Here is an 18,095-nt window from a genome sequence, read left to right on the forward strand (position 1 = left end):
GTGGTAGTAGGTGGAGTCGTCTTGTCTTGTTTCTCACTCATTTCTACAGGATCCTTAATTTCTCACTCTTACTTTCCACTTTCCATCACTTTTTATCTCCCAGAGGTACCCCCTCTTTTATCTTATCTGATTTTCCTCTAGAATCACAGCTTCCCTGAGGCAGCCTGGTCAGGTTCTGCATGTTTTCCAGCCTGGACTACGAATTACCAAGTCCTGATCTGTGTTCAGTATTTTTGTATTTATTGTCTCGCTTGCTCTGTCTGAGGGTGGTTCTGTCTAGGTTCCCTGTGGGTCCTCTCTGGTCCTCTCTGCTCTTTGTCACAAAGTCTTTTCTGCCTCTTCATCCCCACTCTTTGTATCCACAGGCTTGCAGTGCTCTGTTAGAATTTGTTTGGTTGCCTTTCCTTCTACCTGCAGAGTTTGAGAGTTCGTGTTTTCTGTTTCCTAGAAATGCTGAAGGAAGGAGTCCTGTGTGTTTTATTTGCCCTCCTTGTTGATTTTTTTTTTTTTCCAGGAGGGTCATGGGGAGTTTCAAAATCATCATGCCACTATTATGCTCCAAACCTCTGAATCCTTCTGTAATGACAGTTTTAAAAGTGAAGAAATTAAAAGCAAATACTTATCCTTACATTTATCTTTAAATTTTCAAGAGAAGTTAGAGGTTTGAGGTCCTTAACTTTAGTATAGTTAATGCTATATTAAATAGCATTTCTCTGACCTTTAGTATAGTTGTTTGTATGAAAAATTATAATAAAAAGCTGTTGAATAACAACAGATTTTTATGATTTCATTTTATTGCCAACTGTTCCTTTTTCCTTCTGAACATAGCACTGAGTGATAAGACTGCAGAACTGATCAAAGATTATCTGATAAATTGGCCTCAATTTGTAGATGAGTTAACTGAGGTTCAGAGAGGTGAAGTGGCTGTCTGAGATCACACAGCTAGATGGAGTTATGACTAGAACCCTAGCTTCCAGATCATTGTTCTTTCTCTAATGTTAGGAGAAAAAGAAAGAGACTCCTCCTCTTTTAGGAGTCAAGACCTTCACAGTACAGTTTGACCTTTGTACAAACTGATTATGGGCGATAAAACTGTGGTCTATTTAATAATAAGTAAAGTAAAAGAGAGAGTTGCTGTCAAATAGCTGTAGAACCTCCCAGAATGATGTCCTTGTGGGAAGAGCAATAAACTTGCAGGTACAGTGTGCTGTTTTGAAGCAATGACTTTAGCCATGGGCAATAAAATGGTCGTGTTAGCCATAAAAGAGCTGCCAGTGGTTTAATACTTTAACCTTTCATTTTGCTATTGGCTGAAGTAGAATGTAATTTTTACTTCAGGATCTTTAAAAAAATATATCTAGGAAAATATTACCAAGGATAAGCACTGACTTATTGATTTCTTTGGTGTTCTTTTTCATTGCTCTGATTCTTCAGTTTTCCAACTTTGGTCACTTAGTGAGGGTAGAAATTGTAAAGATGCCATTTTTCCCATCGTACTTATTCTGTATGTTGTAGAGAGAGACCTTGACACTATGTAAATATCAAACTCTCACCCACTAATTTTAGCATTTATTGATGATTTGCTTCCTGAATCTGTTATTTTTATAATTGCTATCAATTAGCATCCATATTTATCTCAGCTTGGTGTATTTGCAAGGAAGAGGTGCTATGAGAAAGCAAACATGAAGGTATCTTCCAAGGGAGGCCTGGGTGTCTCCAGAGCCCAGGCCTGCGGTTGCTGCTTCAGACACATGTATGAGGCACATCCAGCTGGGAATGACCAATATCACGATATTTTAAACCTCTTAGAGAGTATCTGCTTTATGTTATATGTGTATGTGAATAAAATAATATAAGCTGTAATTCCTGAGTTAAACAAAGAGGAATATACTTACATGCCATTGTTTAATATTTCTCTTATTAAATTATTGCTTTGTAAGGGTGAGTTTTGTGATTTATATCATACACCATGATAATGAGACTTTATTTTTTTATTTTGTAATTAGATACCACCTTTTTTTTAAACATTTGTCCTCTGGTTCAAGTCATCTCAATCAACATTCAAATTGAAGTTAATTCTTTGGCAACTAAATAGTAAAAATAATCCTTATTTTAAAGGATTGTTGTTTTGCTATTTTAATTAATTTTTTTTATTTATGTAAGTTTATGTAGTACAAGTGCAGTCTGTCATATATACAGTGGGTCAAGTCATGGCTTTTAGTGTATTCATCACCTCAATATCATACTTCGTACCCATTATATAATTTCTCATCATGCAACGCCCCCTACCACTCCCTCGCCCTTCGGAGTCTCTGTTTTCTAACCTTACACTCTCTCTGTCCATGTGTACACTTTTTTATAGCACTCACTGATGAGTGAGAACATGTAGTATTTGTCTTGCTATGTCTGGCTTCCATCTATGTTGCTGCAAATAACATGATTTTATTCTTTTTTAAGGCCAAATAATATTGCATTGTGTATATATACCACATTTTCTTTATTCATTCATCCATTGATTGACACTTAGATTGATTCCCTATCTTTGCTATTGTGAATAGTTCTGTTATAAATATAAGAGTGCAGATATCCCTTTGATATATTAATTTCTGTTTCTTTGAGTAGATACCCAGTAGTAGGATTGCTGGATCAAGTGGTAGTTCAATATTTTTTTGTTCTTTGAGAAGTCTCTGTACTATTTTCCATGGAGATTGTACTAATTTACCTTCCCACCAACAGTGTAGAAGCATTTTCTTTTCTCTGTGTCCTCATCAACTCCTGCTATTTTATTTATTTATGTAATTTTTGAGACAGGATCGCACTGTCTTGCCCAGGCTAGAGTGCAGTGATGTCATCATAGCTCACTGCAATCTCAAACTCCTGGGCTCCAGTGATCCTCCCGCCTCAGCCTCCCAAGTAGCTGGGACTGCAGGTACATGCAACCAGGCCTGGCTAAATTTTCTATTTTTTCTAGAGACAGGGCCTCACCATGTTGTCCAGGCTGGTCTTGAACTCCTGGGCCTCAAGAGATTCTTCCTGCCTTGGCCTCCCAAAGTGCTAGGGTTACAAGCATGAGTGACTACATCTGGCTTGTTTTTTATTTAATGTCTGTTTTATTTGATATAAATATAGCTACTCTTGCTCACTTTTGGTTTCCAGTTGCATGGAATATCTTTTTCCGCTCCTTTAATTTCAGTCTATATGTATATTTACAGGTAAGGTGAGTTTCTTCCAAGTAGCATATAGTTAAATCAGTTTTTTTTACTCCATTCAGCAAATTTATATCTTTTAAGTGGAGCATTTAGCCCATTTATGTTCAAGGTTGATATTGATAGGTGATGTTTTGTTCTTATCATATTGTTAATTGTTTTCTAGTTGTTTTATAAATTCTTTGTTTCTGTTTCTTTGCCTTTGTGGTTTGGTAGAATTCTGTAGTAGCCCCATTTAATTTCTTTCCCTTTCTCCTTTGTGTGTTTGCTTTACTAGTGAGTTTTACACCTTGTGTGTTTTCATGCCGGTAGATATTGTTCATTCACTTCTAGTTTAGAATTTCTTTGAGCATTTTTTGTAGGACTAGTATTATGGTAACAGATTCTCTCAGCATTTGCTTGTCTGGGAATAACTTTATTTCTCCTTCCTTTATGAAAGGTAATTTTGCCGGATATATTATTCTTGCATGGCAGTTTTTCTCTTTTAGCATTTCAAATATCATCCATTCTCTTCTTGCTTGTAAGGTTTCTGCTGAGAAATCTGCTGTTAATGTGATGGAGTTTCCTTTTTAAGTGAGAAGACACTTTTCTCTTGCTGTTTTTAAGATTTGCTATTTATCTTTGACTTTAGGCAATCTGATTATAATGTGCTGTGGTGAACTCCTTTTTGTATTGTTTTGACAGGGGAATTGCTGAGCTTCCTGTATCTGGACGTCTATTAATAAATCTCTTTCTAGACTTGGAAAATTTTCATGTATTATTTTGTGAAATAGGTTTTCTAAGCCTTTTAATATCTTTTCTTTCTTAAGAATATCAATAATTTGTAAGTTCGGTTGTTCTATATAGTCCCCAGTGACTTCAAAGCTTTGTTCTTTTTATTCTTTTTTCTTTATTTTTGTCTGGATTATTTTGAAAGGCTTATCTTCAGGTTCTAAAATTCTTTCTTTTGCTTGGTCTAGTGTATTGTTGAAGCTTTCAAATATATTTTGTATTTCTTTCAATTAATTTTTCAGTTCCAGAATTTCTGGTGGGAGGTTGTTTTGAATATGTATCATCTTGGTAAATCTCTCGTTCGTATCCTGAATTAATTTTCTGAGATCTTTGTATCAGTTTTTAAATTTGTCTTGCTTCTCACTGACTTTGTTTAAAAATCAATATTTTTAATTTTTTTGTTTGTTTGTTTTAAGGATTTCTTTTCATTAGGATCTATTGCTAGAGAATTTTTGTCTTCGTGTTTGGAAGTCACATTACCTAGGTTTTTCTCGCTTCCTGTGTCTTTACATTAGTTTCTGTGCATCTGATGTAAGAGTTGCTTCTTTTTATTTTTGAATTTATTGTCATTGGTTAGGAATTTTTTTTTTGAAGGTGTAACTGTGATGTTGGTTGAGTCAGTCCTTCTGTCTTTGCTTTTAGGTGTCTGTAGTAGTGAAGAATCTGCATGATTTCTTTGGCTATAAATAGCCTTAGTGGCATCTGTGGAATCCTCAGTGTGTTAGGGTATAGCTACTGTGATAGAGGCTGTGGTGAAGCTGTGCTGCAGACTGGAATGCCAGATGGGCCCATCTTCAGGTTTCAGTGGTAGGGGTGGAGGGCTAAATGTATCTATCCTTGTAATCCGAGGCAGCTTATGCTGGGATCTCTGTTGGAGGTTCTAAGCAGGCTGAATCTTGGGGCTCTAGGTGTTTTTCTTGGGTGCCAGTTATAGCAGTGGTGTACTGAGCAGGTGGGCGGGCTCTCAAGCTCCTGGGCAGCCAGGGTGGTGTAGACAGTGGCAGTAGCAGTGGTGGTGAGATGCTCTTACAGTTCCTGTGCTCCTGTGTTGGCAGTGGCTGCGATGGGTTGTACAAGCTAGACTCCAGTCTGGAAGGCGATACTTGCAGGCAGGAGCCAGCTGAGGTCGTAGCACTGGGTTGTTTATGTCTGACCTCTGACCCCTGGGAGAAGGGCTCAGATCTCCCCAGTGGTGGATAGAGTTGTGAAACCCCCAGGACCAAGCAGCCGCAGCACCTCTCATCCTAGTCAGGTCCCAGGGGTGGGGAGAGTGCCTGGTTTCAGTGCCAATGGCTGGAGCCCACACTGTGTTTGCCTCTCAATCCTGGTTGTGGAAGCCCCTCCCCTGATCAAGCCCCCATTCTGCAAGCTGCAGCCTGAGTCTCCCTAATGCCTAAGACTAGTGCCAATGAGTACAGGACCATACACAGTTTGTTAAGAGATAGGATCGGGAATGTGATCTTACTGTAGCTGCTTAGGTCTGAGGAAGGACGTGGGACACTCCCTGGAGCAGTTCCTTCTCACAGTCTCCCGGCTGCTCCCTATGTTAGAATCAGGGGTTGGGAGGGTCAAGGTGCTCTCCCATGTCCTGGATTATACTATTTTCCAGTGGGAAAGTGAACTGCGGAAAGACGCTAACTTACCCTCTCCCATACTGGGGAGTCACTCCCAGTCATTGGCCAGTTCCAGCCATGCAGCTGCTTGTTTTCTTCTTTCTTCCCAGACTTTGGAGTTTCCTTTCGCTTTTCTGTTGAACTCTCATGTTCAACAGAACATGTATTGGATGTATTCCAATACATGGATACTGGATAGTGTATTCAAAGTGTGATTGTCTATACATTATTTTGGTTCTTCTAAGTGGATGAGGCATGTTTGAAATGCTTCTAGTAAACCATCAGGGTGGGGGGAACAAATTTTAAAAAACCCTAATCTTCTTTTTAAATGGTACTTGTTAGGATCCGTGGTGTTGGAACAGCAGCTACTAATATGTGCCTTGTGGCAACTGGAGGAGCAGATGCGTATTATGAAATGGGAATTCACTGCTGGGATATTGCAGGAGCCGCCATTATTGTTTCTGAAGCTGGTGGAGTGCTAATGGATGTTACAGGTAAAATTATGGGACAGTGAAGCATTTTTCTCTCCACCTCTGTTGGACTTTCCTCCACATCTGGGGTTTAAAAACAGATTTGATATATATTAATCCTCAGCTTTTAAGGCAAAAAGAAGCTATGTAATTTTGTACAAAGTCAAAACAAACATTAGGAGATATAGGCAAGAGTAAGAGCTGATGGTAATGTGGGACTAATGATGGTAAATGGTGAAGGCTTTTCTAATGTGAGTAGCAGGAATTCCTGAGAGACTGCAGAGAAGTCACTGAGTCTGAGAGTTGCCCCCAGAGCTCTTTGAATGGTGACCATGCCAATAGTCAATGATGGGTAACTTTTACCATCACCTTCTGCCTTGGACCTAGAGAAGTTAAATACTTGCTGTGAGCTGATGGTAAAATTTTTAAAGTGAAGGTTGAACCTGGGTTCACAGAATTCACTAGTGATTTAGGAGAAAGACAACAAAATATAAGGAAATGGGAAGGACATGGTTATGAAAATGCCTTGGAGTCAAATTTTCTGTCTATAGATTCTCAAAAAGTAAGAAGATAATAAGAATGTGCAACAGAAGAAATAGAAAGAAAAGATATTTTCTGACTAGTGTAACTTAAGATCCCCCCTCAAACCAACAACTGATATTTCTTCAAAAAAGATGCTTTAGAAACTCTGTTATACACTACCAAAGCTTAAACATTGTAGTTATGTGATGGAGTAGATTTTTTCTTAAGAAAATTGAAAGTATTAAAATGTTTTGATTCCCCATAGTACATATTGGTAATGCTTGTTTTATATGAATTATTTTTGTACCAGACATAACAGTTTTCCAAACTTGATATGCTTTTAGGTGGACCATTTGATTTGATGTCACGAAGGGTAATTGCTGCAAATAGTAGAGCCTTAGCAGAAAGGATAGCCAAAGAAATTCAAGTCGTACCTTTTCAACGAGATGATGAAGATTAATTATAACAGCCTTCTATCCAGCCATAGTTGCTTTTGCCCAGATTTGCTGACTCACTGATGGATATCTGTTTCAGATGTATGATATGTTTGGTTTAAATTGTCTCTGTCCCGATTAAAAAATTGGAACATGGTCCATATTTTACCAAGACTATGTTTGAAAAAATACATGTTTGTTTCATTGTTTTAAAAATTTTTCATTTAAGAATGTACTTTAGGAAAAAGTACAGAACAGGAAGTACAGTTCATGAGATAAGTGTAACATCAACTGAAATACTCATTTAGCAATTTTGCCTTTCTAAGTATCTAAGGTCCTATGAAATTTTGACTTACTGTGTATATACACAAACACTCACAACATTACCTTTTTTAAAAAAACTTTCTCTTTAGTTTCAAAAGCCCTATTTAATTAAATTTGTAAGGTTATAAAAAGTACTTCCTAGACCAAGGTTGATTTCTTTCCAGAAAACCATATTTGTTTTATTCATCAGTGTCAATATAGCACCTAGTATACTACCTGTCGAATAGTAGGCAATCCAAAAACAAACATTGTAAGAATGAATAATTTGAGGGCAACAATTCCTTGTTATAATAGATACATAAAGTAATGAGCTCATCATTTTCTGCATTTTTGCTTCAGGTTTTGAAGTAAAAATTATCTAGTTCTCTTTTTTATATTTCATATTACCATACTATTTTACATTACCGTACTGCAAGATAACATTGCTTACTGTGGGCATTTCTGCAATGAATACATTTTCAAAAGCACTTTGTTACAGTATATATTTGGATTTGCTTTAAAGTCCCTCTACAGGACAGGAGAAACTGTTTCCCAAAGCATTCTTCTCAGATATCTGAACTAATTAGATACAGTAGCATTTTATTAAATCCAATATTTGCATTTTGAAGATATTTACACTGGTTTGGTTATGCTGAGAAATACACTGTGTTGTTAATATTGACTTATTTGGTTTCTCCCCAAACTCCTTATTTAACTTTATTGTTATTGGATTCTACTGAGCCTTTAAATATTACTTAATAGTCTTTGGCCTATCAAACTCAAAAAAATTGTATTGGTTCATAGACATTTTTAATGGATTAATTTATTGTTTAGCCCGTGGCACATGAACTGACTACTAAGTTTTATCATAGGTTTCTATCAGCCTTGTATTTGATAAAACGAAAAGGGCTTCTTTAAAGATTTCAAAGTATGGGCTTATTTTATTGTATGTACATCTAATTAAATATATATGATGCTAAGATTTGAATATCATAATTACTGTATTTGTACTATTGATTACATACACTTAAAACATTTGATACTGTTTTATTCCAAGATAGGTTGTTTTTGAAATTAAATTTATTTTGATTAAGAAGACTATCATGAATAAAATTTTAAATAAAAAGTATAATTGGTATTTACATTATTAAAAGTTATGGTTTAAATTACTTTTAGGGGTTTTGTGTTCAGTTATAAATATTTGAAACATGAAGTTGTAACTGAATATAAACTTTTGTTTGCCTGTAGTTTTTCCAACTTTTCTAAAAACTGAAAAATATTTTTTTGTTCCATAGGTAGCTTTTCCATCTTTTTATTCTAAATGCAACTGGATATTTTGTGGCTGAAATTTTTTTAGATACTGAAAAAGGATGATTGACAAGTGAATTACCCAACAATATTGAAAATCTTTAATTAGCAAGACTTCTTAGGTGTGTAACCTGTATATGTTGTAGGCAAAATATATTATCTTTCTGTATGTGTATATATACACATCCATAAAATACACACATTTGAACATCCTTCCTGGACCCCTTAAACAAAATTGAGCTCATTCTATGATATATTTTTATGTAAAGCACTCTTTGGCTTTATTATCAATTGCTATCTATTACTAGAAATTGTTTACAATGTCTGAATCATTGGTTTGCTTGTGATATGTATCATCGTAACTCAGTTCTTAATTTCAAGATCTAGTCTAGAGCCTAAGATATGTTTAAAGAAAGAAAGAATAATAATAATTTCAAATCATTTCCTTTTGCTTCAGGTCCATCTTTACCCTGGCTTAGTTAGGAAAAATATGTACTTTTCATTATCTAATTAATACATATACATAGTTAAGAATTTCAAATAATACTACAGAGTTCAGAATGAAAAACAGCATTTTCCTATCCCATTCTAACCCACCCCTGAGTCAGTCTCCCCAAACTCTTTTAGCAGTTGTTTCTGGTATTTACTCCATCTTTTTATAGGACAGCTGTGTTCTATTACATCTTCATTTATTGGCTTTACTCATTCTCCATTAACTTGCTATTATGGAGGAAGAACCCCTGAGTTCTTTCTTTCCTCCTTTCCATCCTTCTACTATAGTAATATATAATTTTTTGTTAAAATAATATCATTGTTTAACTTATGACTTTTATTCTCTGGTTAGCTAACAATTAGTGCATCATGATCATAGTTTCTTTCCTGTGCAACTTTGTGTTCTTTCTGAAATTAACAAATGTCCCAGAGGATTGTAAATTCTTTTTATTTTCCATTTGTTCACGGTACTCAGACATTCTGTTCTATTAGTAATATTTCTTTTCTCTCTGGAGAGAGATCTTTTGCTGCCCTTTTTCCTTTTCTTCTGTCTGAATTAGTTCCTGGCCAGGTGTGCTGCGTAGTCCTTCAGGGCTTGCCTTTGCTTCTGTTACGTTGAATCTTCTGTATTCTGGCCTCATTCTTGATTCATTTTGGTGAGCCCATCTTCTGGGTGTTTTCTGTGAAAACGTACTTGGGAGGTAAAATTTTGTGATTTTTCCACGTCAGAAAATGTCTGTTCTCTCTTGCTTCGTTGATAGTTTGACTAGATCTAGAATTCTAGGTTGAAAATAAGTTTTCTCTCAGAATTATTTAAAGCATTGGTTCACCCTCTTAGCTTTCAGCATTGTTGATGAGTAGTTGTTTTGATGGTCAATCCAGAATACTTTTTTCTCTGGAAGATTTTACGATTTTCTCTTTATATCTGGAGTTTTCTAATTTCCCTATGATAAACATTGATTTGTGTCTTTTTCATTCTTTGTGTTAATTATTTTGTTTTCATTCTGGAAATTCCTCAAGTCTTCAGTGTTTTATTTCTTTGATAATCCCCCACTTCCTTAGTCTCTGTCTTCTCTTTCTAGAATTTTTATTCAGGTGTTGAACCTAGTACATTATAAGCTTATTTCCTCTGTTTAATATCTCTTCGCTTTTGCTCCTAAGAGATTTTCATAACTTTATTTTCCAACCCATCTATTAACATTTTTAAAGCCCCTTGTTTTAATTTCATTGGTTAAATATGCTCTCTTTCTTAGGCTATTCTTTTATGTATTTTAAATGTTATTCTAACCCCTACATTGTCCTCTACAAGTTCTTTGGTTTTTAGTTGTTGGATTTTGCTTGTTTGTTTTGGTTTGATCTTTTTCACTTTTGAGCATCCTCAACTGTCTAAAGAGTCTTTGTCTAGAAAATGTAATTTGGGGGATTAAGGTAAAACATTGTTTATAGGAAAATCTGTAGCCTTAGATACAAAGCAAGGAAACAAAGTAGAAGGATTTATTGGTAGAAATAAAAGTAATCCATAGTCTATGTGATTGTGGACTTAGAAAATCCAAATGAATCTGCAAAACATTAGAATTAGTGTCTTTAGTGATGTCACTGGAGATAAAGAGGGTCAATGTGCAAAAATCAGCTGCCTTTGTATAAGTTAGCAACACGTAAGATAGCATTTAGTGAACATAACATTTACAGTAGTATTTTAAAAAGCTAGTAGATACCTAGAAAGTATTCTAATGAAAGATGTACAAGAGCTCCACACAGAAAAACTATAAAACATTACTGAAAAAAAATTACAAAGATTGTAATAGAGTAGTATACCATGTTTATTGTTTGGAACACTCAATATTGCTCAGATGGCAATACTTACCAAATTGTTCTGCAGATTTAATATAATCCCAATCAAAATCTCAATCATGTTTGAGGGAAGAAGGTAAAGTGGGAAGGTTGACAATTTATATGGAAATGTAGAAAGCTGAAAATAGCTAAAACCATCTAAAAACAAAACATTAAACTTAGAAGACTAGACCACCAGATATCAAGACTTGTTACAGAGCTGCAAAATTAAAACAGTTATATTAGCACAAGACTAAACAGATAGACCAACAGAACAGTGTCCAGAAATCAACCCAAATACATGGAACTATCTAGTTTATGACAATGATGTCACTGCAACACAGTAAGGAAAGGATATTCTTTTTGATAAGTGGTGAAGAGTCTATATCCATATTAAAAGGGAAAAAAGAATATTGATTCCATCACACTATGTACAAAAATCAATTCCAGATGGGTCCTAAACCTAAATATGAAGTGTAAAACAAAGCTTCTAGAAGATAGCATATCTTTTTTACCTAAGTAGGAAAAGAATAGTAAAGAGGACACAAAAAGGCGTTAACCCTAAAGGAAAACTGATAAATTGGGCTACATTAATACTTCTATCATCAACATACACCATTAACAGAATCATAGGAGCAACCTACTGCATTTGCAATATATATATCTGAAAAATCATATGGAGTATACAAACAACTCTTGTATAACAATCAAAAAGATAATCCAATTACAAAATAGGCAAATAACTTGAACATATACTCCACACAATAATATATTCAAACAAAAAGCAAATGTAAAAGTGCTTAATATCATTAGTCATCCAAGAAATGCAAATTAAAATAATTTTATACCACTGCATATACCAGAAAGCAAAATATAAATCCAGCAGCAACAAAAACTAAATAAACTCCCAACAATATGAAGGGTTGGTAAGCATGTGAATGAAGTACCTTGCCTTCTCAGACACTGTTGGCAGAGTGGATATTGGTATAACTAATATTTAACTAAAAATTTAATAATTAATATTTTGGTAAACTCTGGCAATATCTATTAATACTAAACCTAATCATATGCTTGCCCTATGATGCAGCAACTCCACTCCTGGGCACTTACCCACCATAAACGCACACATATGTGCACCAAAAGGCATGTACAAGTATGTTCATAGTGGCATTATTTTATAATAGCCCTTAGTGGGAAACCATCCAAAAGTCCACACAACAACAGAATGGATTTTTTAAGAGTGTGGTCTAGTCATATAATGAATGCTAGAAATCAATGGAAAAAGTGGACTATATCTACCCAAACTAATGTGGATGATTTCCAGGCTGGCTCAACCTCTATCACTCCAATGTTTCTATACTTTATGAAGTCACCATTCATGTCCTAATAATTTACAGAAGCCAAATCTTTTCTGCTTTTCACTTAACCTCCCTGCAGTACTTCCCCCTTTCTTCTCTGTTTTTAAAATCACACATTGAAATTTTCCTTTTTTTTTTTTTTCCTGCTCTTGGTCCCCTTTGCTGGCTTCCTCTGGTGGTGATGCTATTCTATAGAGTACCATCCTTGGTGGTTAATCTTCTGACTGTCAAGTCACTCTGGGGAAACTCATGCATGCCTCACGACTTCAACCATCACCTCCATCCTACTGACTCTCAAATCTTGACCTGCCCACATGTCCCTTCTGAATTCTCACTCCAAGTCCCCAGCTCATTCCTGGATGCCCCCTTCTGACTGCCCTCTGTCAACATGTCTCAAACCAACTCATTAATTTTTGCTCAGAATTTTCTGCTACTCTACTGTTTGTCTTCTCCTCTGCCTTTCCAAATTAGCACTTGTTATACTGATGTCTCTCTTTCCTTAGTCCCTACATCCAATTTGTCATAGCCATGTTTTCATGATATGGCCCCACCAAACATTCCCACTGAAACTCCACCCAAACTGAAACACTAGCTCTTCAATGGACTCTTCTGTGCCTTCTCTGATGATTTTCCTTCTGCCCAGAACAGTCTACAGTAATAATATATATTTTTTTATGATTTCAAAGATATTTCTACGTTGCAGTGATTCTCGTTTCCCAGGGAGCTGCTCCCAAGAAACAGGACTGTACCTACTGTCACCGCATCTATAGATGGGATTCTGGCCTCTGATTAATTCAAGAGAGGACATCTGACCCAAGGAAGACAAATGAAATTTGCTAGGGAAGTGGGAATTTTGAACCCAAAGACAGATATTGGGAATGATTGGGAAAAACTTAACATGTAATAAAGCACTTCAGGTCAGCACTGGGTAAGAAATAATGTGCTTCTCGGGAGCAGCCACCCTCAGATTGAGCTGGGTATGAGCATAGTCCCACAAGGTTATCTGTTTAAGAGGAATAGAAATATGCCATATGTAATCTCTTTTAATTTCTAATATGTCCTATGTAATATGTTCATATCCCTTAGGTAGTTTATTGCTTTAAATAGCTCATAAAATATTTTCCTTGATCATAAATATTAGTAGTAGTATTATTTAGCATTTGTTCATTACAGCGTACAATGCTTTATGCTGAACACTTGATATTCATGATCATGTTTAATCCCCACAACAACCACAGGAGAGGTTATTATTGTTTTTGTACTGAAGTACATACATGTTATTTAATTTGCCCAATATTCCTGCCCAAGGTGACAGTGAGGTGGTGAAACTCCTGCAGAGACACAGCTGAGGTCCACAGTGCCAACCGCTGCCCAGCAGAGCTCCCCCTGGCTGCACACTAGAACCACCTGGAGAGCTTGTAGAACATGCCACCGCTGTGGTCCTCCTGAGCAAATTTGAATGACAAGGCCTAGACTGTTCCCCCACCATCTGTATTGTTAAGTTTCCCAGGTGAGATTATCAGGTAGGCAGAATTGAAAACCATTTCGTTTCCCAGAAGTAACCAATTTTTTAGAAGTAGCCAACTCACCCATCCACCCATTCGCCCGCCTCCACAAGCCTTCCAGGGTTTTAGGGCACAATTTGAGATCTTAAAATGGAAATGCTGCTGTGAGTTATCCCTTTGCCACCTGATGAACCTGCTTTGGAAATTATTGTGCCAGCCTTTTTTATTTCCACAAATGAACACTAGATGGCAAACGACACAGAGGAATTATCTCATGTTAAGCATTTCCATTTCTGAAACATTTACTTTTTCCTTCAAATCACTTCATTAGCCAATATTTGACATTATGGTATTAAAATCACGGGATCTCTTCATAAATTGAATTACTCTGTATTGTGGGTTAACTCTCATTGCCTTAAGAAGAGTCCCAGGTCCCCTGTATATATAACGGCCTGGATGTTAGTTGTCTTCCAGCTTCAGCCTTTAAAAGGTACTCATTAATCTCAAACATATATAAGATGAAATACTTGTCTTCTTTTTCTCATACCTGAGAATACTTCTCTACCAATATATTTCAATGTCCCTGTTAAATAACTGACCCACCAATATAAACATTTGCAAATACGGTGCTTACCTTTCTTCGGGAGCTTGTATCGCCAGCGGTACAAGGCAGGGGGGGCTTAGACACTACTGTATGTCCACTTGTCCTTTCCCGTAGAAACTGCTTGGATGATGGCGATACGGAGGTGGGGATTGTGAAAAACATTATAGGAAAAGTATACAATATACTACTTATTTTGAGGAACAATACAATAACATTGTCATTGACTTAGTCTCCCATAACTGGCGAAGTACCTTCATCTCCCAGACCTCAGCGTGGCCGCAGTTTGCCCAGCCGCCTCCGGGTTGGTGTTCTCGGGGCAGGCAGGACTGGCCATACCTGTGTAGGATGCTTGGGCTTTTCCAAGCAGCAACAGCATTCTCCTTTCTAAGTTTCTTTCACTACCTTAGGTTTTCAGGTGTTAAACCCTTGACATCACTCATCTGACCCTTACACATGATGAAACTTTAGGCATGAGGGATTTAGAGGTTCAAGTAATCTTTCTGTATGCAAACAATTGATCACCAGCTTAATGGCTCCTCAGTTCTCTTGGGATAAAGTCTAAATTCCTTAATACAGATTATAAGGGCTTTCAAGATCTGGTGCCCCTCTCCCTATCTCTCAGCCTTGTCACCCGCAGCCTGACACACTCATGCAGAGGTCAGACTGCATTTATTTCAGCTTCAGTAGTGTATGTTCTTCTATCTCATGAACCTTCACAACAAGATGGGTTCCTGTTTTGTTTTGTTTTGTTTTGTTTTGGTTGTACCATCCTTCCTCAGCATCCATGGTGTCTAGAGGAGATTGGTTCCAAGATCTCCAGTGGATAGCAAAATCCGTGGATGCTCAAGTCCCTGATATAAAATGGTGTAGTATTTTTATATAACCTACACGTATTCTTTTGTATACTTTAAATCACTTCTAGTTTACTTATAATACCTAATACAATGCAAATGTTATATAAATAATTGTTATACTGTATTAAAAATATTTGGTTTTGGTAGAGACAGGGTCTCCGTATGTTGCCCAGGCTGGTTGCGAACTCCTGGCCTCAAGCAATCCTCCCATTTTGGCCTTCCAAAGTGCTGGGATTACAGGCATGGTGACACCCAGCCTGTATTTTTTAATTTGTATTATCGTTTATTGTGGTATTATTTGTTTCTTTTTTTTGAAATATTTTTGATTCGAGTTTGGTTGAATCTGTGGATGTGGAACCGAGAGATCCGGAGGGCCAACTGTACACTTTCCCCTCTTCCATTTTGAACACCATCCCAACTTGTGCTTAACCCACGTGCACATGTTTAACTTCTGCTTACAAGTTATCTACATGTTTGGTCTGACTACCGAAGTGTGGATTTATTTTCTCTCCTGAATGTTCTGCATTTCTTCGTTCAGACGACTGGCCACACTATCTTATAATTGCCTTTTGTCAGTAAACACAGGACTATAAACACCACGGAGGCAGACTTTTGCTCATTCTTGTATTCTCATCATCTGCCACAGTGCTTGGCAAATATCAAGTCCTCTATAAATATTTGTTGAATAAGGGAAGGAGGTCTCAATATCTAATAGCACCGCTCATATGATTTTCTACCCAGGTTTGAGAGCAGTGATTCTCAAACCTGCAAATAGTAGATTTGATGTCAATTTGATGCTCCAAATAACAGAGTGTCTAGTACCAGCCCTATTTTTTCACCTTTTCCAGAAAACCAAAGGAGAAACCTATCTAGTAACTGATTTGTTAAAAAACAAAACAAAGCAAAATAAAACTCTAACTATAAAGCACCCCAAACTCTCCCAGATACATTTCAGATTCAGAGTGACAGGAGATGTGAAAAACATAATAAAATTCAAGTCTCTTCAGCTATAAAATTTAAGTGAATGAAACTTTACATGACAATGCAAAATTCATTTATATTGAAGAGCTCATCATATGGAGAACTTTAGATGATTTGGGCTCACTAAAAACAGACATAGGTCTTCACAAAGAGTAATCCCTATGGTGAGATGAGCTCACATCCTTCCATTCAGCACCTCTGCCTCCTCCCTCCAACATAATTCAAGACCTGAGAGAGGATACACTTTAAAGATAAGATTAACCAGAGTCCATTCCTCTAAAACCACGTTATAGTTTATAGATAAACCTCAGTGCTGACATGGCCCTGAATCTTGTATGCTTTGCTAACATATTTACTAAGAGGTTCTTAATTTTTTGCTTGGTATAAAGATAATGGAATTGAACAAAGTCCTTTTTAGCTCCTAATCTGGGCCAAGCCAAACTGACAAAAGACAACTTCTTGGAAAACATTATTCTAATTTTGGCCCCACCCACACTTTCACCAAATCTGAACATACATAGTTCCGTAAAAGCCTATTTGATGGTTATTGCAAGCTATAGCGTGTGACCTCTGAAGCTCATCTTGCATCTCTGTAAGAATGTTCATTGTATCTGATAAGATTCTCTTTGTTATTCCCTTGAAGAAAGTCCTTTATGATTTTGATATTAAAAATAACTGTTATTGTCCTGAGCACTTTCTTTGTTTTTATCTGAAAGATCAATGAAAACTTGCTAAAATTATAAATTGCAGGATCTTACCCCAGATCAACAGAATTGGAAATTCTGTAAGTGGGCCCCAAGGGGTTCTAGTTTTATAAGCTCTTTGGTGACTCAGATGCACACATAAGTTTGGAAATTCCTCTTAGAGCTGAGAGTTATGTGATTGACTAGGTTTCTCTTCAGAGCTGGCCACTGGAATGATTAGAGATAAATTTGAGGTTCACTAGCAGGAGATGCATGGAGCATTATGGTTTTTAGTTCTTTTACTGTCTCATGTGTTTTCATGTTTGGTTTCTTTTTATTTCTTCTTTCATCTCACTTCTAATTTAAATTCTTGTCGTATTACATATCCACACAAGCCATCTTAAATCATTACTGAAACATGGCAAGAAACAGACAGTTGGATAGCCAAATATACAAATAATTTTACACTCAGTTTCCATAGAGAAAAAAATATTCTTGGCACTTGGTGCAAGGCAAGCCCTCTTGGTAGATCTGGGAAAGGCCCTGTATGTGTGTGTGTGTGTGTGTGTGTGTGTGTGTGTGTGTGTGTGTGTGTGTGTACTCATGCTGGAGGTATAGGGGGAGGATGTTGTGCATGTAGATTAGAGAACTATCATAATTGTTTATCAGCGAATGACTTTTGCTATCAAAAAGTAACTGTACTTCCTTGTTGCTTTTCATTAAACTCATGGCACATGTACCAGCTAGAAAACACATCTGAAAAAATGATGTGGATGTTTTGATAGGACAAATTCCTACCCTCTTTTGTGCCCTGTCTTGCTTGGCCACAAATCTTTCCACCTTAATTCTAGTCTTATCTTTGTTACTTGCCAGCTAATACCTAAAAAGGCATTAATTTATAGCAGCTTTAAGGAACAGTTCTCAGAATTACTGAGAGTGGAGGCAACCCCTAGATTGTTTCTATATGTTTCCATTTGGGAAATTTACTCTCTACTTTTCTACCTGTACTAGAACCACCCTGCCTGTGAAAATCACTGTAATGGGGTTAAGGCTGGGAATTATCCCACATAGGGACTGTCTGCTTTATCTATCTGGTGATTGGTCATAGGTGCAGCTGGGAAAACAAGATTTTCTTATCTTGTTTCACTGTCCCCATGATTC

The 18,095-nt window shown here is 36.6% G+C and overlaps 1 protein-coding gene across 2 annotated transcripts in view; it reads left to right on the top strand.

Moving 5' to 3' along the window:
- LOC123645180 (inositol monophosphatase 1-like) overlaps nt 1–18,095 on the top strand; it is a 71,803-nt gene that overhangs the window by 18,587 nt on the left and 35,121 nt on the right. Inside the window, exons 8-9 of one of the 2 annotated variants that reach the window (XM_045561801.1) lie at nt 5,933–6,084; nt 6,927–8,370. In XM_045561801.1, coding sequence (XP_045417757.1) covers nt 5,933–6,084; nt 6,927–7,042 — 268 coding nt within the window. In that variant the 3' untranslated portion in view covers nt 7,043–8,370. Of the gene's footprint in view, nt 1–5,932; nt 6,085–6,926; nt 8,371–18,095 lie in introns of those variants that run through there. The other variant, XM_045561802.1, reaches the window with a different exon arrangement.

The sequence above is a fragment of the Lemur catta genome, chromosome 9, assembly GCF_020740605.2.
Source record: "Lemur catta isolate mLemCat1 chromosome 9, mLemCat1.pri, whole genome shotgun sequence".
NCBI lineage: Eukaryota > Metazoa > Chordata > Mammalia > Primates > Lemuridae > Lemur > Lemur catta.